General features: G+C 53.2%; 1 protein-coding gene across 1 annotated transcript; it reads right to left on the bottom strand.

Annotated features, from left to right (window-relative positions):
- Nucleotides 1-1,570: 1,570 nt before the first annotated feature.
- TMEM41A (transmembrane protein 41A) lies at nt 1,571-22,335 on the bottom strand. The gene is made up of 5 exons (XM_029070883.1): nt 22,219-22,335; nt 17,597-17,750; nt 11,249-11,410; nt 8,363-8,501; nt 1,571-3,428 (listed from the first exon to the last, which is right to left on the bottom strand). Exons 1-5 carry the CDS (start codon nt 22,308-22,310, stop codon nt 3,208-3,210), a joined length of 768 nt encoding a protein of 255 aa, XP_028926716.1. The 5' UTR covers nt 22,311-22,335; the 3' UTR covers nt 1,571-3,207.
- Between the last annotated feature and the right edge of the window lie 221 nt (nt 22,336-22,556).

Genomic DNA, 22,556 nt, shown 5'->3' on the forward strand with positions numbered 1-22,556 from the left:
GCCAACTTGCCCTTTTGTACCGAACGACGTACAGGGATGGGAACCAGAATAATAATAACTATGGTATTTGTTAAGCGCTTACTATGTGCCAAGCACTGTTCTAAGCGCTGGGGTAGATACAAGGTAATCAGGTTGTCCCACGTGGCGCTCACAGTCTTCACCCTCATTTTACAGATGAGGTAACTGAGGCACAGAGAAATGAAGTGACTTACCCCAAGTCCCACAGCTGATAAGTGGCGGATCCGGGATTAGAACCCACGACCTCTGACTCCCAAGCCTGGACTCTTTCCACTAAGCCACGCTGCTTCTTGATAGAATGACTATCGAAGTGAACCGATGCATGGAATGAAAAACAAAAAAGACAACAACAAAAAACCCCAATGTACATCATTACTTTCTGGGCTTGGCTTTGCTTCAGAGTCCTACTCTGTGTCCTGAGAACCGGTGAAAGCGAGAAAGCTTTGGGAGACGCCAGGAGGGCTTAGGAAAAGGGATTAGCCGCGGGACTTGAATGGGGCCCTGGAGAACCTGGGACGGCAGCGGGACGGTCTGGGTTTTCCTGGATCACTTATATTGTGAGCTTGGGCCCAAAGAGCAACTAATTCAGGCAGCTAATTACTGGATTATTTCGGTTCTCTTAGTTCATTCACTCAATAGTATTTACTGAGCACTTACTAAGTGCAGAGCACTCTACTAAACGCTTGGAATGGACAATTCGGCAACCGAGAGAAACAATCCCCGCCCGACGACGGCCTCACGGTCTAATCGGGGGAGACAGACGGACAAAAACGACATAATCACAATAGAATCAAGGGGATGTACACCTCATTAACAAAATAAATAGGGTAATGAAAATATATGCAAATGAGCACAGTGCAGAGGGGAAGGGAGACGGGGAGGAGCAAGAGGGAAAGGGGGCTTAGCTGACGGGGGAAGGGGAGGGAGCAGAGGGCCGAGGGGGAGCAGAGAGGGAGCAGAGGGAGCAGATGGAAAAGGGGAAGCTCAGTCCGGGAAGGCGTCTCGGAGGAGGCGAGCTCTCAGTAGGGCTTTGAAGAGGGGAAGAGAGTTCATTTGGCGGAGGTGAGGAGGGAGGGCGTTCCGGGACAGCGGGAGGACGGGGGCCAGGGGTCGACGGCGGGATGGGCGTGAACGGGGGATGGCGAGGGGGTGGGCGGCAGAGGAGCGGAGGGTGCGGGGTGCGCGGTAGAAAGAGAGAAGGGAGGAGAGGTAGGAGGGGGCAAGGGGATGGACAGCCTTGAAGCCCAGAGTGAGAAGTTTTAGATTCATGCGGACGTTGCTAGGCATAGGTTGATAGGCACGATAGTTCTTTCACCTGCCACCTTCATTTCCTTGCCTGTTGGAACCTTCAGAAGAAAATGATACTCGAGCCCATACCACTCTTTTTCTTTTTTAATACCGCCGACCCCATTTCTAGTAAAAGATTGGCTGGTAAAGGAGGTGGAAACATATCTGAGATGAATTTTGCGGTGCTTGTGGATTTCCGTTAGCCACGGTCTCCCCGACTCCCACTGACATGAGTTGTCTGTGTGTACAAAAAAGCATTACGGAGCAAATTTTGGACTCCTTTATTGAGAAATGAGGTGCTTCGTATGTAAACAAGGTACTCTGCTGAATCTATGCAGGGTCGGTAAGGCACTTTGTCTCAGCGACGGGAGGGCACAATTGAGACTGCCAAGTTCCGGCCTCTTTCTCTGCCCTCGATTCCAAAACAGGAACGGCAGTTTATTTCCAAAGTTCAGGCGACGGCCGGAGGAGACAAGGTCACCAAAGACGCCCGTGGAAAAACGAGCTCCAGACGCAGATGTTGGCTACCCTTGAAAGGTCATACCGTTTCCAAAAACCACGGTTCTGAGAGTCTTCGGTACATTTGTCGTAATTGATCGTGATCATTCCAGACAGACATTTTACTCTGATTGGAAAGTCTTAATTAGGTCAAGCAGCCGAAGTCCCGGGGATGCAATTTTCACGGAGATAAACCCCTCGATTCTCCCCTCCTTCAGGATCCCACTTGTGGCTACGGTTAATTACAGAGGTTTCTCTTTCTTCCCGTGGTCAGCAGGATTCCACTTTTGATGGAAAAACACTCATCGGCTCTAGCTCGTCCTTGCCTCGAGCCAGAACGATCCTAAATTCAACAGCAGACAGTGACTAAAACTGATTCCCCACCGAAGGGAGGAAAAGAAATAGAGAACTCCCCTCAGTGTTTCCCCTAAGAGCTGGAAAATTCAAGGACTGTATTGACTGACCAACTCCCAACCCATTCCCGTCCGCTGGGATGACCACATCCTAGGAGTGGAGGATGTAGGCGATTTAGCAGGGCTTCAGGAGACAGGGAGAGAGAGAAACCAGATAAGGTTTTTGTTTTAGAAAATGCCCCAATGGTCACTTGAATTTAGGCAAGTCGAAGCCTTTTCATCCTCACCCCACCATTCCCCAGACCACACTCTGATCACCGGTTTCCATCCCCCGGCATCCTGACGTACCAGGCAGGAGCTGACGAGTCGAGATTTCAACTAAGTTAGGGTTTTTGCGCTCCGTCGGGTCAAAATACCCAGAGACGGATGCATCGCCCACCCAGGTTGGTGGTTCACCGAGCTCCACCAACGCACGGAACGAGACTCTCCTTTGATACGCGGAGGCAGGTCGTCGACACAACTTAGAAAACGCTCCACTGGAAAAGAGAGACGGAAGCGCGATCTGTCTGGGATACGGATACACCGACGTTTCCACTGGCACCGTAACATTCTCCTAAGATTTTACGGGGAGTCTCGGCGGGTGGGAATGAAGTGCTCTAGAGGTTCAACCACCGCCTGCCCGGAGGCGCGGGAAACACCAGGTCTCCCCCCTCCTCACTATAAAGACTCCGTGGCTTTTTCGGGAAACATCGAAAGGCTGGACTGAATCAGCGAGGTCCGGGAAGGGATCGGCGCAATTAACGGTCACAGGAGGCCCTATCGCTTTTTACAGATGGATGACGACGCTAAAAGCACGGCGGCTTTGAATGATCCGTCTTTCGTTCCCTTTGGAAAATCCAGTCGGTCCTTCCCGCTAGGAGCTGAAGACAGAAGGGTCTTTCCCGATCCCGGTTCTTTTAGTGATTAGAGGCTGTCTGGGTTTGAGAGCACCAAATCCTTAGCACGAATGAGCAACAGGAGCGGAAGGGCTGCGATCAATTCAGGAGCCCGGTCAGGTCACTCGTTTGCAGTTTAGCGGTCGAGTGCTGTCCGGGTTATCCAAGTTCAGACGTTTCTGGCTGAATTTTTTGATGACGGTTCCCGGGATCAATGCCGCCACGGCAATGGCCAGCAGCTTCAACACCGTCCCCCAGGAGAAAATATCATCCAGGGAGGTGATGGTGGAGAGGATGGAGCCAGTCTGTACGCAGATGAAGTTGTAGGGGATTAATCCTGGAAGGAGGAGAGAGAAAGCCTTTTTAAACTTGTACAGCTGGGTTGCAGGAAGTTTTCGAGTTTGCGATTTCAAATCGGATGAACGATCAGACACTCAGACCACTGAACAATGGGGAGGCTCTTGCTTTTTCTATTTTTGAGATGGCATCTGTTAAAGAGGTTACTATGCGTCAGGCCTTGCACACTGGGGTAGATACGAGCTAATCGGGTGGGACAAAGTCCACGTCCCACATGGGGCTCGCAGCATTAATCTCCATTTTACAGAAGCGGAAACTGGGGCACAGAGAAATGGAGTGACTTGTCCGAGGTCGCACGGCAGGTAAGTGCAGCAGTGTGGCGTGGTGGCTAGAGCCCGGGCCTGGGAGTCAGAAGGTCATGGGCTCTAATCCCGGCTCCGCCACGTGTCTGCCGTGTGGCCTTGGGCAAGTCACTTCGCTTCTCTGGACCTCAGTTACCTCATCTATAAAATGGGGATGGAGACTGTGAGCCCCACGTGGGACAGGGACTGAGTCCAACCCGATTAGCGTGTATTCACCCCGGCGCTTAGAACAGTGCCTGGCACAGAGTGCTTAACAGATGTCATTAGTATTATAATTGGCGGAGCTGGGATGAGAACCCGCGTCCTTTCTTCTTCCAACTTCATTTAGATTTGTAGGCCCAGTTCACCGTCACTCACGTCCCAAGACCTTTCCTTAACTCAGGTGACCTTATGACAGCAAATCACCAAATCGGTCTCCCTGGAAACCGCCCCCCTCCTCGGATGAGGAGAACAAGGGGTATCCTCTGGCCTTCCCTAAGCCTCGTTTCCCTTCGGTTCGGCCTCGTCTAATAGTTCCTTGACCGTCTCGTCCTCATCCTCGGCACTTACGGAGTGCTCACTATGTGCGGAGCACTTAGAAGAGCACAATACAACAGAGTTGGGAGACACGTTCCCTGCCCGCAACCTTCTTACAGTCTAGAGAACAGGCCTGTGAGTTTCAAATCACACCAGAACGATCTCCTTCCGTCTCAAGGCTAAAATAACAGGGCATCCTAATGGATCGTGCACACCTCAAGAACCGCGACCGTGCTTTACGCTTCAACCGTAAGCTCCCCAAGGACCCGGGTTCAGTGCTCAGCACACAGTAGGCAATCACTGAAATGCCGTTCAGTTAATAATTGTGGCATCTGTTAAGTGCTTACTAGGGAAGCAGCGTGGCTCAGTGGAAAAGAGCCCGGGCTTGGGAGTCAGAGGTCATGAGTTCGAATCCCAGCTCCGCCAGCTGTGTGACTGTGGGCGAGTCACTTCACTTCTCGGTGCCTCAGTTCCCTCATCTGGAAAATGGGGATGAAGACTGTGAGCCTCACGTGGGACAACCTGATTGCCCCTGTATCTACCCCAGCGCTTAGAACAGTGCTCTGCACATAGTAAGCGCTGAAGAAATACCAGCATTATTATTACTATGTGCCAGGCACCCTACTAAGCGCTGGGACAGATACGAGGTAATTGGGTTAGACACAGTCTCTGTCCCACATAAGGCTCAGAGTCTTATTCCCCATTTTACAGATGAGGTAACTGAGGTCCAGCGAAGTGACGTGACTCGCCCGAGGTCAAACCGCCACAGGCAAGTGGCGGAGCCGGGACTAGAACCCAGGTCCTCCCGACTCCCAGGCCCGAGCTCTATCCAGTAGGCCACGCTAGGACCCGGCAGCTCAGACACGTGCGTGGCTCAGTGGAAAGAGCCCGGGCTTGGGGGGTCAGAGGTCATGGGTTCGAATCCCGACTCTGCCACTTGTCAGCTGTGTGACTGTGGGCAAGTCACTTCCCTGGACCTCAGTTCCCTCCCCTGGAAAATGGGGATGAAGACTGTGAGCCTCACGTGGGACCACCTGATGACCCTGTATCTACCCCAGAGCTGAGAACAGTGCTCAGCACACAGTAAGCACTTAAATACCAACATTATTTTTATTATTTGAGTTCTCGGTCTACAGACTGAGCAACCCAGAAAGCGAGAAACCATTAGGAAGACAGATCCACTCAATGCTTCTCTCGGCAAATCTGCAACTGGCGAAAGTAAAAAGTCATCAGCAACGGAACAGATCGAACCCCATGACCCAAAGAAGACGGGTTTTCAACTGGCCTGCTTTATGAATATCTGGGGTCTGGAGAGGATTTATCACCAACGTCAAGAAGGGCTTTAAATGGAAAGCTTTCTGAATTTTCATCAGCCACCTACTGCTGACGTGTCAGCGGGAGACTGGGAGAGGCTTGGAATCATAGTGATGACAACCTTTTGTACTCGACAGTTCACCACTTTTCCTCCAGGCTTAAATGTCTCTCTTAGCCGTGATCAGCCCAAAGCCGAAAAAAGACTTCTAGGCACTTGACACTGACTCGACCATTTCATTTTAGACTTCTTTTCAGTTATGAATCACCCACTTCAAGAAGTTACCCTTCAGCTGAAATGCCTCTTTACTTTGTCTATTTCCAGCAGCCTCGATTTTTAGAAAGGCCATTTGGTCAGCTGAATTACCGGGGCCTTTTTAAAGAAAACAGATCAGTAAATGAACAATCTCCCCTTTCCCTCTCTTCCCGCTCCCACCACCAAAAAAAGAAAAGCCAAACCCCGATGCCCTTTTCCAGATCAAATCATTTTCCTGGATTTACTTCGGGCTGTTCGTACCTGTCGAATGGGGGAGATTTAGGGGCTTAAAATCCTGGGTGAAGCAGCATGGGGAAGTAGACAGAGCACAGAGCTGGGAGCCAGTGTGACGGGGGCCTTTCTTGACACCCCTCCTCACGGTTCCACTCATTCGTTTGTTCATTCTTTCATTTACTTACCTCGTTCACTCGTGTATTCACTCACTCACGCATTCACTCGCTTCACCTCACTCCCTTCCCATTCCCTCACCTCACCTACCTCACTCATTCACTCACTTCACCCATTCGCTCACCTCACTCATCTTACCTCGCTCATGCATTTACTCACCTCACCTGACTCACTCATCTCCCTATTCACTCACTCATCTCACCCATTCATTCACCTCACCCATTCGCTCACATCACCCACTCACCTCACTTCATTCACTCACCTAACCTCACTCTCTCACCTCACCCATCCGCTCACATCACCCACTCACCTCACTTCATTCCCTCACCTCCATTCACTCACCTAACCTCACCTGTCTCACTCACCTCACTCCCTCACCTCGCCCATTCACTCACCTCACTTCATTCCCTCACCTCCATTCACTCACCTAACCTCACCTGCCTCACTCACCTCATTCCCTCACCTCACTCACTCACCTCACCTCCCTCCCTCACCTCACCTCGCTTATTCATTCGGCTAGCACTTATTATGCAGGGCGCAGTCCCTGCCCTCGAAGGTTACAATTTAACAGGAGAGACAGACACAAACGTTACAGCACGGGAACAGGGGGAAAAATATAGATGTAACTCAGAATAGCGAAAACGTATAAATAAATCACCTAAGTCGAAATGCATAGAAAGACTCGGGGCGGCCAATGGGACGCTGACGTGATATGGGGAAGATGGGATTAGTCAGGGAAAATCTCTTGGAGGAGGTAGTCTCAGGAAAGCTTTAAAAGTGGGGATATTTATTATCCCTTACGCTGTAGGCTCACTGTGGGCAGGGAACATGTCTATCAACTCTGTTGTACTCTCCCAAGGGCTAAGTACGGTGTTCTGCACACAGTAAGTGCTCAGTAAATACCACTGATTAACTGACAGACTGTAAACTCCTTGTGGGCAGGGAATGTATCTACCAACTCGGTTGTACTGTACTCTGCCAAGCGTTAAGTAATAATAACGATAATAATTATGGTATTTGTTAAATGCTTACTAGGTGTCGGGTACTGTACTAAGCGCTGGGGTGGATACAAGCAAATCATTCATTCATTCAATAGTATTTACTGAGCACTTACTATGTGCAGAGCACTGTACTAAGCGCTTGGAATGGACAATTTGGCAACAGATCGAGATAATCGAGTTGGACACAGTTCCTGTCCCACGTAGGGCTCAGTGTCTCAATCCCCATTTTATAGATAAGAAGTAACTGAGGCACAGAGAAGTAAAGAAGTGACTTGCCTGAGGTCACACAGCAGACAAGTGGCAGAGCTGGGATCAGAAGCCATGACCTTCTGACACCCAGGAGGTCTGTGCTCTTTCCACTATGCCACAGTGTTCTGCACAGAGTAAGTGATCAATAAATACCACTGATTGGGATACTGATAATAATGTCTATCTATGGGGGCATGTTTGGCAAAAAAAAAAAAAAAAGCGAAATACTTCCTGTGTACGCACTCTGCTGAGCACCGGGAGAGAATATGCAGGTGAGAATTGTGCCTAACTCGCTTGCGTTCGCCAAACCGCCCATTACAATGTTTTATATTGGCATTCGATACTATTGATTGAATGGTCCTTCGAAAGAAAAAAAAAATTCACAAATGCAAACGATTTAGAAATCCTCTGAACCCCACCAGACAAAAACCCAAATGAAATGAACCCATTGAAAAGAACTGAGCAGCAGTGCGGCCTAATGGAATGACTCCGGACCTGGGAGTCAGAGGATCCGAGTTAGAATCCCGGCGCCGCCACCTCTCTGTTGGGTGACCTCGGGCAAATCACTTCACTTCCCCGGACCTCAGTTACCTCACCTGTAAAAGACCGTGAGCCCCATGTGGGACAGGGACTATGTCCAACCTGATTAGCTTGTACCTACCCCGCTACAGTGGCCAGCACATAGTAAGCGCCTAACAAATATCATTTCAAAAATACAAGTGTTTTTTTTTTTTTTTAAACCCAACCACTCTCCCGTAAGGAGCCACGCAGATGGTAAAATGAATGAAATCAGCCTTCTTTTCCTTCTCATCTTATATTCATTTCTCTGCTGCGGGTAAAGATTCATTCTCTTCCAAAGGAAGCGCCTTACCAATAAGAACGGAGAAGAAGAATTGAACGACGGGGACGTTCACGATCGGAGAAGCGAAGTTCAAGAACCAGTTTGGCGTCATGGGGAAGAGTCTCAAAAACAGCAAGAAGAAAAATAAGCTGTTTCGATTTTCCTCCACCTGCAGCCAGGACAAAAAGGACAAGACCAACGTCAAGTGGATAGTTAACGGAAATCGTTATCAATCGATCCTATTCATTGAGGGCTTACTGTGTGTACAGCGCTGTACTGAGTGATTGGGAGAGTACAATAGGAGAGAACCGTTAGCCACATTTCACACCCACAGCGAGTCTGTAGTCCTAAGTGTTCAACCCGTCAGGCGTGGTAAAGTCAAGGAAGGTAGGTTTTTTTGTTCTTCGTAGGTAAAGATATTATAGCCAGAGAGGCAGCACGGCCTAGTGGATAGAGCCCGGGCCTGGGAGTCGGAAGGAACTGGGTTCTAATCCCGGCTCCGCCGCTTGTCTGCTGTGTGACCCTGGGCAAGTCACTTCACTTCTCTATGCCCAAATTACCTCATCTGTAAAATGGGGATTAAGACTGTGAGCTCAGTGTGGGACAGAAACTATGTCCAACATGATTATCTTGCATCTCTGGAAAGGAGCATGGCCTAGTGGATAGAGCACAGGCTTGGGAGTCAAAAAGACCTGGGTTTTAATCCTAGTTCCACTACTTGTCCGCTGTGTGACTCTGAGCAAGACACTTCACTTCTCTGGGCCTCAGTTACCTCATCTGCCAAATGGGGATTAAGACTCTGAGCCCCATGCAGGATAGGGACTGTGTCCAACCCAATTAACTTGTAAATATTAATAATAACGATGGTATTTATTAAGTGCTTTCTACGTGCCAGGCCCCGTACTAAGCGCTGAGACGGATACAGGCAAATCAGGTTGGATGCAGTCCCTTTCCCACGTGGGGCTCACAGTCTCAATCCCTATTTTACAGATGAGGTCACCGAGGCCCAGAGAAGTGAAGTGACTTGCCCAAGGTCACACAGCAGACAAATGGCGGAGCCGGGATTAGAATGATAATAACGATGGTAACTGATAAGTGCTTACTATGTGCCGAGCACTGTTCTAAGCGCTGAGGTAAGTACGAGGTTATCAGGTTGTGGGGCTCAGGCTCAATCCCCATTATAACAGATGAGGGAACCGAGGCACAGAGCAGTGAAGTGACTTGTCCAAAGTAACACAGCTGACAAGTGGCGGAGCCGGGATTAAAACCCACGACCTCTGACACCCAAGCCCGTGTTCTTTCCCCTAACTCTATCTCACCATTCAATACAGTGCCCGGCACGTAGTAAGAGCTTAACGGATATCGTAAAATAATCAGACTAGCAGACGTAGCTGCTCTTGAAAAGTCTTCCGCTGTTAAAAATGGCCCCTGAAAGGCAATGATATTCCATTAAAATGGAGGTATTCGGGAGTGGGGCCGGTTGGTCGGATCAGCTTAATGCTCAAGCCCGGCCATTTGACCGGGATTGAGAAGCAGCAAAGGAGCTGGGTTCTAATCCTGGTTCAGCCACCCGCCTGCTCTGTGACCTTGGGCACGTCCCATAGTTACCTCCTCCGGAAAATGGGAATTAAGACTGAGAGCCCCACGGTCGGCGTGGATGGTGGACATGGACTGCGTCCAACCTGATTAGTCTAGTGCCCGGTACAGTGCCTAGCACATAGTAAACCCAGCTCAGCCACTTGGCAGCTGTGTGACTGTGGGCCAGTCACTTCACTTCTCTGGGCCTCGGTGTCCTCATCTGGAAAATGGGGATTAAGACTGTGAGCCTCACGTGGGCCAACCTGATGACCCCGTATCTCCCCCAGCGCTTAGAACAGTGCTCGGCACATAGTAAGCGCTTAACAAATACCAACGTTATTAAACATTTTAATATCATTAAAAAGGAAAAAACCGACGGAGCCGCCAGAGGATGATAAGCAGCCAGAGGGTAAGGCCGGCTTCGGCCCAAAAAGAACAGCCCATTTTTCGCTGTGGGACAGTAAAGCTCCTCGACCCTTAACAAGTACCAGTACAAACAAACAAGCAAAGAGGGACGGTAAGGGAGCCCGCTAACGGCCAATCTCATCTCCACCCCCATCTTTCTTCCTTTTTTAAGATGGTATTTATGAAGTGCTTACTATGTGCCAGGCACTGTACTCAGCGCCGAGGTAGATCCAAGCTAATCAGGTTGGACGCAGTCCTTGTCCCACATGGGGCTCACAGTCTCGATCTCCATTTTATTTGCCTCTACCCCAGCTAAACCCTCTTTTCTCCCCATCTCCCTCTGCTCCTCCCCCTCTCCCTTCCCATCCCCTCAGCACTGTACTCGTGCGCTCAACTGTATATATCTTCATTACCCTATTTATTCTGTTAATGAGATGTACATCGCCTCGGTTCTGTTTAGTTGCTATTGTTTTAACGAGATCTTCTTCCCCTGGACTCTATTTGTCGCCATTGTTCTCGTCTGCCCGTCTCCCCCGATTAGACCGTGAGCCCGGCAGAGGGCAGGGACCGTCTCTATCTGTGACCGATTTGCACATTCCAAGCGCTCAGTCCAGGGCTCTGCGCCTAGTAAGCGCTCAATAAATACTATTGAATGGATTTTCCAGATGAGGTCCCTGAGGCTCAGAGAAGCGCAAGGTCACTGCTTCTCTAGAACCCAGATCCTCCGGACTCCCAGGCCCGGACTCCATCCGCTAAGCCACGCCGCTTCCTTCCGTCCCCCCGGGACTCCCGGAGCACCAGAGGACCGTCCTGCAGCTCCCGTACCGCTCAGTACAGTGCTCGGCACGTAAGCCAATAAGCCGACCCGTCTCCTTTTTCCAATCTGGTCCCCGTCGTCGCCCTCCGGGGCCCTCTCCCCTTTCGGGCCTTTACCTTCCTCTGCAGCAGGGCCACTTTATCGGGAAAGTAGGAGACGACGAGCTGCTTCCCCAAAGCGCCGGACAGCAGGAAGCAACAGGTAGCCCCCACGGAGGTCAGCACGCAGCACAGCAGGAGTCCCAGCCACGGCCCGAACAAAGCTCCGGCTAAAATGTTCTGTTCCACGAAGACGGACACGCACAAAAGACAGAGCACCCTCGCCGCGCGACAAAACACACGGGCTGCCCGCCGCCGCCACGGTGGAAAAAGCCCGGACTTGGGGGTCAGAGGTGGTGGGTTCGTATCCCGGCTCTGCCCCTCGTCAGCCGGGTGACTGTGGGCGAGTCGCTTCACTCCTCTGGGCCTCCGTTACCTCATCCGTAAAATGGGGATTAAGACGTGGAACGACGTGAGTACCCTGTAGCTACCCCAGCGCTTAGAACGGTGCTCTGCACATAGTAAGCGCTTAACAAATACCAACATTATTATTACCTCACTGTACTAAGCGCCGGGGCGGGCGCCAGCAAATCGGGTCGGACACGTGGGGCTCACGGTCTCAACCTCCATTTGACAGATGAGGGAACTGAGGCACAGAGAAGTGACTTGCCCGAGGTCACACAGAGGACAAGTGACGGATCGGGGATTAGAACCCACGACCTCCTGACGCCCAGACAGTCCCTCCGGCCTGGAAGCTCACTGTGGGCAGGAGGCCTGTCTGGCAACTCTGTTAGAATCCGACGCCTAGCACAGTACCCGGCGCATAGTCCCGTGCCTGGCACAGAGTAAGCACTAAACAAATAGAGAAGCAGCGGGGCTCAGTGGAAAGAGCCAGGGCTTGGGAGTCAGAGGTCACGGGTTCGGATCCCCGCTCTGCCACTTGCCAGCCGTGTGACTGTGGGCAAGTCACTTCTCTGGGCCTCAGTTCCCTCATCTGTAAAATGGGGATTAACTGTGAGCCTCACGCGGGACGACCTGATTCCCCTGTCTCTCCCCCGGCGCTTAGAACAGTGCTCTGCACGTAGTCAGCGCTTAACAAATACCAACATTATTAAATACCATAATGATTTTTAGTCCCCCCAAGCAGTCAGTACGGTGGTGTGCGCGCGGTAGGCGCTCAGGGCGATCGAACGATGGTTTGCTACTGTCGGTAGAGTTCAGCTTTCCTTCCAAAGCGCCTTGGGCTGCTTTTTGGACGACGCAGGGAGGGCGATCGGTCATCTCGGTTGGGTAAGGGGCAGTGCGGCTCACGGTCCGGTGACCCCGACCAGGGCTGCCCGACAGCCGGACGGCGTCTAGACCCTAAGCTCCTTGTGGGCAGGGAACACATCGTCCTGTACTCTCCCGACGCGTATCACAGCGTTCTGCACACAGCACGGCCTAGGGGCGAGGCCACGGGCTTGGGAGTCGCAGGACGGGGGTTCTAGGCCCGGCTCCGCCGCCTGTCCGCTGCGTGACCTTGGACAAGTCACTTCACTCCTCCGGGCCTCAGTAACCTCATCTGTAAAATGGGGAGTGAGCCTGGGAGCCCCAGGTGGGACAGGGACTGTGTCCAACCGGATTACCGTGCATCTCCCCCGGTGCTTAGCGTATAGTCAGTGCTTAATAAATAGCATCGGCATCATCATTACTATGATTTATTAGTAAGCACCAAATAAATCTGCTGATTGATTGATGCTAAAAGTAGGGATCCGGGCCCCACCTAAGGTCTCCCCAGTCACGAGGACCGCTGTGGCCCAAAACCCTAAAGAAGAAAATTCCGTTAGATCCTGCCAAAAATGCTTCTCGATCGGCCTTCCCCGATGCGATGCCGAAGGAAAAGTGGGACGACTGGGCCGGAGGACAGTCATTCAACTGTATTTCGTTCAGTCGTATTTATTGAGCGCTCACTGTGTGCGGAGCACTGTGCTAAGCGCATAATAACGATGGCATCTGTTAAGCCTTTACTATGCGCAGAGCAATATTCTAAGCACTGGGGTAGAGACAAGGATATCAGGTTGTCCCACGTGGGGCTCCGAGTCTTAATCCCCGTTTTACAGAGGAGGGAACTTGCCCAAAGTCACACAGCTGGCAAGCGGTGGAGCCGGAATTCGAACCCACGACCTCTGACTCCCAAGCCCGGGCTCTTTCCACTGAGCCATAGTTTGTCTTTTGCCTGCAGGTCCCGGCACCGAAAACTAAGAGGGCGGCCAGAGTGGCTTTTGTTCTATGCCCTTTGTAGCCAAAGGTGCCATTAACGATAATAATAATAATGACGGCATTTGTTAAGCGCTTACTATGTGCCGAGCACTGTTCTAAGCGCCGACGGTGAGCGTGGTTCAAAAGGCCGACGTGGGACTCACAGTCCTGGCTGCGCACGAATACAGGGGCCGATGCCCCCAGAGACTCCCAGTAACGAGGTCACTGGACCCCCACAGCGGGGCTCAGTGGAAAGAGCCCGGGCTTCGGAGTCAGAGGTCATGGGTTCGACTCCCGGCTCTGCCACTTGTCAGCTGTGGGACTGTGGGCAAGTCGCTTCACTTCTCTGGGCCTCTGTTCCCTCATCTGTCAAATGGGGATTAACCGTGAGCCCCACGTGGGACGACCTGGTTCCCCTGTATCTCCCCCGGCGCTTAGAACAGTGCGCTGCACATAGTAAGCGCCTAACAAATACCAACGTCATTATTATTATCGGACCTTTACATAGCCGTCATCAAATGCGTCGTTTCCGATTCTTAGCGACTTAACGGCTTTTCATCCGTAGAGTTTTCCTGGTAAAGATGACGGAAGTGTTTTACACGTTGCCCGCGCCTGGAAGTCAAGGGTTCCTGGGTTCTAATCTCGGCTCCGCCCCTTGTCCGCTGTGTGACCTTGGGCAAGTCGCTTCACTTCTCTGGGCCTCAGTGACCTCATCTGTAGAATGGGGATCGGGACTGAGTGCCCCACCTGGGACAGGGGCTGTGTCCAACCCGACTGGCTTGTATCTACCCCGGTGCTTAGTATAGTGCCTGGCACGCAGTAAGCGCTCAACAAAAGCCACAATTAATAATAATAATGTTGGTATTTGTTAAGCGCTTACTATGTGCAAAGCGCTGGGGTAGACACAGGAGAATCAGGTTGTCCCACGTGGGGCTCACGGTCTTAACCCCCATTTTACAGAGGAGGTAACTGAGGCACAGAGAAGTGAAGTGTCTTGCCCACAGTCACACAGCTGCCAAGTGGCAGAGCCGGGATCCGAACCCGTGACCCCTGACTCCAAAGCCCGGGCTCTTTCCACTGAGCCACGCTGCTTCTCACCATTATTTTTATTCCGCGCGCCTTTATATAGCGGGCTTAAAACTGAGTTGAAAACAACGTGAGGCAGCATGGCCTAGTGGAAGGCGCTCAGGGTGGACAGCCAACAGACCCGGGGGCCGATCCCGGCTCCGTATCTTGGCCGCTTCGTGACCTTGGGCAGGTGGCCTAACCGCTCTGTGCCCGGTTTCCTTGTCCGTAAAATGAGGGATACCTTTCCTCCCCTACCCCTTAGCCTGGGAACCCCCCGGGGACCGAGGACCGCGTCCAATCCGACAATCCCGGATCCACCCCGGCGCCTAACACAATGTAAGCGCTTAATACCGTTATGATTACTGATTACAAGGCGAGGCGAAAAAAAGAAATACCAAAATTTATCAACGTGACCCTTGAGAGACTGCCGTGCTGAAAACCCATTTTACTAATAAAGAAAAAAACCAAAAACCCGACAACCTTCAGCTATTTTGGGTCTTCAAAGCAGAAAGGAAGAAAAAGGGGCCCATTTTCTTTCACCGACCTGAGAAAAGTAGCGGGTGCGCGATTCTAAATCCTTCCATGTCCGCGGACTACTTTGAGTTCTTGGTTCTCTCACACAGGATTCATTCATTCAGTCGTATTTATTGAGCGCTTACCGCGTGCAGAGCACCGTTCTAGGCGCTTCCAACATTATTAGTAACGCAAGTAAAGAGGATGATGTCTTCCCCAACTTGGGCCTCTTCTCCCTTCCAGGTTTCCTCTACACTTGGCTCTGTCCCCTTTAAGCGCCGGATATTCCCCCTACCCTCCGCATTCATATACCTAGGCGTAAATTATTTAATTTATATTAATATCTGTCCCCGCCTCTACAACTCTGCTGTACTCTACTCTTCCAAGTGCTTCTGCACCCAGTAAGCAGAGAAGCAGCGTGGCTCAGTGGAAAGAGCCCGGGCTTGGGAGCCAGAGGTCGTGGGTTCTAATCCCGGCTCCGCCACCTGTCTGCTGGGTGACTTGGGGCCAGTCACTGAACTTCTCCGGGCCTCAGTGGCCTCATCTGTAAAATGGGGATTGAGACTGTGAGCCCCACGTGGGACAACCTCATTACCCTGTGTTTACCCCAGCGCTTAGAACACTGCAAGTCACTTCACTTCTCCGGGCCTCAGTGGCCTCATCTGTAAAATGGGGATTAAGACTGTGAGCCCCACGTGGGACAACCTGATGACCCCTGTGTCTACCCCAGCGCTTAGAACAGTGCTCGGCACATAGTAAGCACTCAACAGATACTATTACTATTATCATGATGATGACTATTAAGCACTCAAATGAATACTAGTGATTGCCTGATTGCTCAAAAGCTTTGGATACTTTTTGTTTTCCTTTTTTATGGTATTTGTGAAGAAGAAGAAGAAGAAGAAGAAGAAGAAGAAGAAGAAGAAGAAGAAGAAGAATGGTATTTGTTAAGCACTTACTATGGGTGCTGTAATTCTTTACCGGGTGTATAAATATTTTCTTAGCCGGGCCCGTTAAGAGCCTAAGAAGTAGTTACATTTCATTTAAATGAATGTCCGTCTCCCTCTCTAGACCTGCTTGTCGCGGGCAGGGATCGCGACTGTCACATTGTGATAGTGTACTCTCCCGAGCGCTCAGTACGTGCTGGGCACACAGTAAGCGCTCAGTAGATGTAATGACACAATAACGCCTGGTTGTGGACGGAATATTCATTCATTCGGTAATATTTATTGAGCCCTTACTATGTGCAGAGCAGTCATTCGTTCATTCAATAGTATTTACTGAGCGCCTACTACGTGCACAGCACCGTACTAAGCGCTTGGAACGGACAAGTCGGCAACAGAGAGAGAGAGACGGTCCCTGCCCTCTGACGGGCTCACGGTCTAATCGGGGGAGACGGGCAGACGAGAACGATGGCGACGAATAGAGCCGAGGGGAAGAACGCCTCGTAAAAACGATGGCGACTAAATAGAATCGGGGTGATGTACATCTCATTAATCAAAATAAATAGGGTGACGAAGATATAGACAGTCGAGCGGACGGGTCCGGTGCTGAGGGGGCGGGAAGGGAGAGGGGGAGGAGCAGAGGGAAAAGGGGAAAAAGGGGGTTTAGCTGCGGAGCGGTGAAGGGGGGGGTGGCAGAGGGAGTAGAGGGAGAAGAGGAGCTCGGTCTGGGAAGGCCTCTCGGAGGAGGTGAGCTTCAAGTAGGGATCTGAAGAGGGGAAGAGCACCGTACTAAGCGCTCGGAATGGACAATTCGGCAACAGACAGAGACCAATCCCTGCCCCTTCACAGGCTTACGGTCTAATCGGGGCAGAAAGACGGACAAAAACAACAGCAATAAATAGAATCAAGGGGATGGAACAGATACAAGACGATCGAGTTGAAAACGGTCCCCGTCCCCCAGGGGGCTCTGGGCCGTAACCCCCATTTCACAGACGAGGTCGCCCAGAGAAGCGAAATGATCTCCCCAAGGTCAACACAGCAGACGGGTGGCCGAGCCGGGATCGGAACCCAGGTCCCTCCGACTCCCAAGGTTCCAATCCCGGCTCCGTCGCCCGTCCGCCACGGTCCGGTCGCGGCGGTCTTTTTCCAAAACGGGGAAAGCCCCACGACGTTTGTGTATATGTGTTCGTACGTCTAATTCTCATTCTATCCGTTTTTAGTAACGAAGCGCAAATATCTATAATTCTGTATTGACGCTACTGATGCCCGCTTACTCGTTTCGATGTCTGCCTCCCCGCTCCTAGACCGTGAGCCCGCTGGGGGCAGGGATCGGCTCGATTTGTTGCTGAACTGTAATAACGCTGGGATCTGTTAAGCGCTTACCGTGCGCCGAGCGCTGTTCTGAGCGCTGGGGGGGGGCGCCCAGTTCATCCCCATTTTCCAGATGAGGTCACTGAGGCCCAGAGAAGCGAAGGGACTCGCCCACGGCTGCCAGAGCTCCGACTCCCAAGCCCGGGCTCTTTCCACCGAGCCGCGCCGGCTTCCCCAGCGCCTCGTCCGGTGCTCCGCCCACGGTGAGCGCTCAGTAAATGCGATCGAATGAACGAAAGCCCACTTCGAAAGGCTACCACGAGGGAGATGGCGGGGGGACGTGGGAGTTTACCAGAAAGCTGGAGCCCGGGATGGCGAAACATTGTTTGTAGAGATAAGCGCTGCAGAAGAGGAGGAGCACGTAGCTGGGATGTTCTCTCTTGTAGTACCACAGGAACTCGGAGAGCTCGCGAAGCTCCTCCAGGTCCGAAGGAAACCTGAGTGACCTGAAGGACGGGAGGAGAAACAGAAATCGGATGGAAAACCCTTCGTCCTGTTCAGCCTCTCGGTTGGGAAGCAGCGGGGCTCGGCGGAAAGAGCCCGGCCTCTGGAGGCAGAGGTCACGGGTTCGAATGCCGGCTCGGCCGCTTGTCAGCTGGGTGACTCTGGGCGAGTCACTCAACCTCTCTATGCCTCAGTTACCTCAGGTGTAAAATGAGGATTAAGAGCGCGAGCCCCACGTGGGACAACCCGATTCCCCCGTGTCTCCCCCAGCGCTTAGCACGGTGCTCGGCGCATAGTGAGCGCTTAACAAATACCAACATTATTATGTGCCGGGCGCCCTACTAAATAAGCAGAGAAATCGTGGTATTTGTTAAGCGCTTACTACGTGCAAAGCACCGTTCTGATCAGGTTGTCCCACGTGGGGCTCCCAGTTTTTTAATCCCCATTTGACAGGTGAGGTCACTGAGGCACAGAGACGTTAAGTGACTCGCCCTAGGTCACACAGCCGACTAGCGGCGGAGCCGGCATGAGAACCCGTGACCTCCGACTCCCAAGCCCGGGCTCTCTCCACTGAGCCACGCCGCTTCTCAATTATGCGTTAAGCGCTTATCATGTGCCGGGCGCCGTACTAGAGAAGCGGCGCGGCTCAGTGGAGAGAGCCCGGGCATGGACGCCGGACTACTTGTTTTGTTCTGTGGCGTTTCGGGGTCCGTCTCCCCCGCTCTGACCGTGAGCCCGTCGCTGGGCGGGGACTGTCCCTCTCTGTTGCCGAACTGGACATCCCAAGCGCTTAGGACAGTGCCCTGCACATAGTAAGCGCTTAACAAATTCCAACAGTATTAATAAAAATGATAACGACGGCCTGGGTTAAGCGCTTACCATTGTGCCGGGCGCTGTACTAAGTGCCGGAACGGAGACGGGCTAATCGAGTTGGACACAGCCCCTGTCCCGCATAGGGCTCACCATCTTAGAGAAGCAGCGTGGCTCAGTGGAAAGAGCCCGGGCTTGGGAGTCAGAGGTCGCGGGTTCGAATCCCGGCTCTGCCCCTTGTCCGCTGTGGGACTGTGGGCGGGTCACTTCACTTCTCTGGGCCTCAGTTCCCTCGTCTGGAAAATGGGGATGAAGACCGTGAGCCCCGCGTGGGACGACCTGATTCCCCTGGGTCTACCCCGGCGCTTAGAACGGTGCTCTGCACGTACTAGGCGCTTAACCAATACCAACATTATCATCTCCATCCCCATTTTACAGATGAGGTCACTGCGGCCCAGAGAAGCGGACTGACTTGCCCAAGGCCACCCAGCAGACAGAAATAATAATCCTGTTGGTATCTGTCAAGCGCTTACTATGTGCCCAGCACTGTTCGGAGCGCTGGGGTAGGTACAAGGTAATCGGGCTGTCCCGCTTAGGCCTCACGGTCTTCATCCCCATTTTCCAGATGAGGTGACCGAGGCCCAGAGAAGTGAAGTGACTCGGCCCGGGTCACACAGCCGACAGGTGACGGAGCCGGGATTTGAACCCCTGACCTTCTGGCTCCCAGGGGGCTCTAGCCCCCGCGCCGTGCTGCTTCTAAAAGAATCGGCAACCGACCCCCCCCCCCCCCCACTCCGGTTCTCGCCTCCCTAAAACAGAGAGGGAAGGAGCCAGTGTCTGCCCAAGGCACTCGGCCACTCCCTTCTACATTCTCCGGCCCGTTATCGAGCAGGGATTGTCTCTATCTGTCGCCGAACTGTACGATCCGAGCGCTCAGTACAGTGCTCGGCACACGGAGGGGCAGCGTGGCTCAGTGGAAAGAGCCCGGGCTTGGGAGTCAGAGGTGGCGAGTTCGAATCCCGGCTCTGCCCCTTGTCGGCTGTGGGACTGTGGGCGGGTCACTTCACTTCTCTGGGCCTCAGTTCCCTCGTCTGGAAAATGGGGATGAAGACCGTGAGCCTCGCGTGGGACGACCTCTCTCCCCTGCATCTCCCCCGGCGCTTAGAACGGTGCTCGGCACATCGCAGGCGCTTAACGGATACCAACATTATTAGTATTATAGGAAGCGCCCAATAAATACGGTCGGATGGATGAACGAAAACTCAGCTGATCCCCAACCAGGGACGGCTCGGGAGAGTTGGCCAGAGCGTTCTGCGCACGGTGGGCACTCGATCAATAGCGCCGACGGACGGACGGATCCCGGGGCCCGCCACAGCGATCCCATCACCTCCCGGGAATTTGTGAAGCGCTTAAAAAGTGCCAGGCACTGTACTGAGCACGGTCCCATCTAGACCGAAAACCCCTTGCGGGCAGGGGACGTGCCCGCCGACTCCGCTGTACTGAACTCTCCCGTTATCGTAGTTATTGAGCGCTTGCAGTGTGCAGAGCACTGTACTAAGCGCGTGGGAGAGTACGGTGGTGTGAGGGAGTTGAGCTGGCACTCCATAAATATCCCTGAGACCGATTACTGGGGTCTCGCCCTCAAAATGCCTGCGGGGCAGTATCCCCACAACCTCATTCCCCAGTAATAATACTAATAGTGGTATTAATAATACTAATAATAGTAATAATAATAACAACGTTGGCATTTGTTAAGCGCTTACTATGTGCCGAGCACTGTTCTAAGCGCCGGGGGAGAGCCGGGGTCATCGGGTCGTCCCACGTGAGGCTCACAGTTAATCCCCATTTTACAGATGAGGGAACTGAGGCCCAGAGAATAATAATAACAACAAGAATAATGTTGGTATCTGTTAAGCGCTTACTATGGAGAAGCAGCGTGGCTCAGTGGAAAGAGCACGGGCTTTGGAGTCAGGGCTCATGAGTTCGAATCCCAGCTCTGCCACTTGTCGGCTGTGTGACTGTGGGCGAGTCACTTCACTTCTCTGGGCCTCCGTTCCCTCATCTGTAAAATGGGATTAACATTGTGAGCCCCACGTGGGACAAGCTGATTCCCCTGTGTCTACCCCAGCGCTTAGAACAGTGCTCGGCACATAGTGAGCGCTTAACAAATACCAACATTATTATTATTACGTGCAGAGCGCTGGTCTGAGCGCCGGGGGAGACACAGGGGAATCGGGTCGTCCCCACGTGAGGCTCACGGTTGATCCCCATTTGACAGATGAGGGAACCGAGGCAGAAAGAATAACAACAAGGTTGGTATTTGTTAAGCGCCTACTACGTGCAGAGCGCTGGTCTGAGCGCCGGGGGAGACACAGGGGAATCGGGTTGTCCCACGTGAGGCTCACAGTCCTCATCCCCATCTTCCAGATGAGGGGACTGAGGCCCAGAGGATAACAATAATAATAACGTCGGCATCGGTTAAGCGCTTACTACGTGCAGAGCACTGTTCTGAGCGCCGGGGGAGACGCAGGGTCATCGGGTCGTCCCACGTGGGGCTCGCGGTCTCCATCCCCGTTTGACGGATGAGGGACCTGAGGCCCAGAGAAGTGAAGCGACCTGCCCACAGTCACCCAGCTGACCAAGCGGCAGAGCCGGGATTCGAACCCATTCAGAGTAGGCTGCCTTTTTAAACCCGCAATTGATTTGATGGGAGCCGCCGCCCTCTGAGCGCGATCCAAAGGTCAGAGGGCGAATGCTCCGTCGACAGGGTGATACCTGCGGTTCTCTGCACGTAGTAAGCGCCCAATAAATACTATTGAATGAATGAATGAATGAATGAATGGGTCTACCAACTCTCTCCAGTACCGCACTCTCCCAAAGGCTTCGCCCAGTGCTCTGCACCTAGTAGGCGCTCAATAGATGACCGATCTGTCCATTCCGAGCGCTTAGCCCAGTGCTCCGCACCTAGCAAGCGCTCAATAAATACGACTGAATGAAGGAACGAATGGGTCTACCAACTCTCTCCAGTACCGCACTCTCCCAAAGGCTTCGCCCAGTGCTCTGCACCTAGTAGGCGCTCAATAGATGACCGATCTGTCCATTCCGAGCGCTTAGCCCAGTGCTCTGCACCTAGCAAGCGCTCAATAAATACGACTGAATGAAGGGATGGATGAATGGGTCTACCAACTCTCTCCAGTACCGCACTCTCCCAAAGGCTTCGCCCGGTGCTCTGCACAGGGTGAGCGCTCAGTAAATGACCGAATTGTCCATTCCGAGCGCTTAGCCCAGTGCTCTGCACCTAGCACTGCACCTGCACTCTCCCACGGGCTCCGCGCAGAGTCAGCGCTCCCTAAATGCACGGCTCAGCGGCGCGAGCCCGGGCTGGGGAGTCCGAGGTCCTGGGTGCGAATCCCGCCTCGGCCGCTCGCCCGCTGGGGGACGGAGGGCGAGTCCCTTCACGGGGCCTCAGGGCCCTCATCTGGAAAATGGGGAGGAGGGCCGGCGAGCCTCACGTGGGACCATCCGCTGGCCCTGGATCTCCCCCGGCGCTCAGCACGGTGCTCGGCACGTAGTGAGCGCCCCACGGACACCGACGGCACGAGATGGTCGGGGCCCGAAGGAGAGGAGCGGCGCGGGGAGGGGGCGGCGGCAGGGAGGCACCTGTGGTCGGCGAGGGGCAGGCGGCAGGTCAGCAGGTAGAGGCCCAGGGAGGCCGCCCCGAACAGCAGCCCCAGGCGCAGCGCCGCCCGCATCGCCCCGGGAACCACCGGGACGGACCCCCCCTCCCCCTCCCCGCCCCACTGCGCAGGCGCCCGAGGGACACGCCCCCTGCCTTCCGCCACGCCCCCCCCGCCCGTCCGCGCCTCCTCATTGGTCCGGGCCTCGCCCTCCCCACCTAGGGCCCCGCCCCCTGCCCCGTCCGCGCCTCCTCATTGGTCCGGGCCTCGCCCCTCCCACCTAGGGCCCCGCCCTCTGCCCCGTCCGCGCCTCCTCATTGG

Source organism: Ornithorhynchus anatinus, chromosome 1 (assembly GCF_004115215.2).
Source record: "Ornithorhynchus anatinus isolate Pmale09 chromosome 1, mOrnAna1.pri.v4, whole genome shotgun sequence".
Lineage (NCBI taxonomy): Eukaryota > Metazoa > Chordata > Mammalia > Monotremata > Ornithorhynchidae > Ornithorhynchus > Ornithorhynchus anatinus.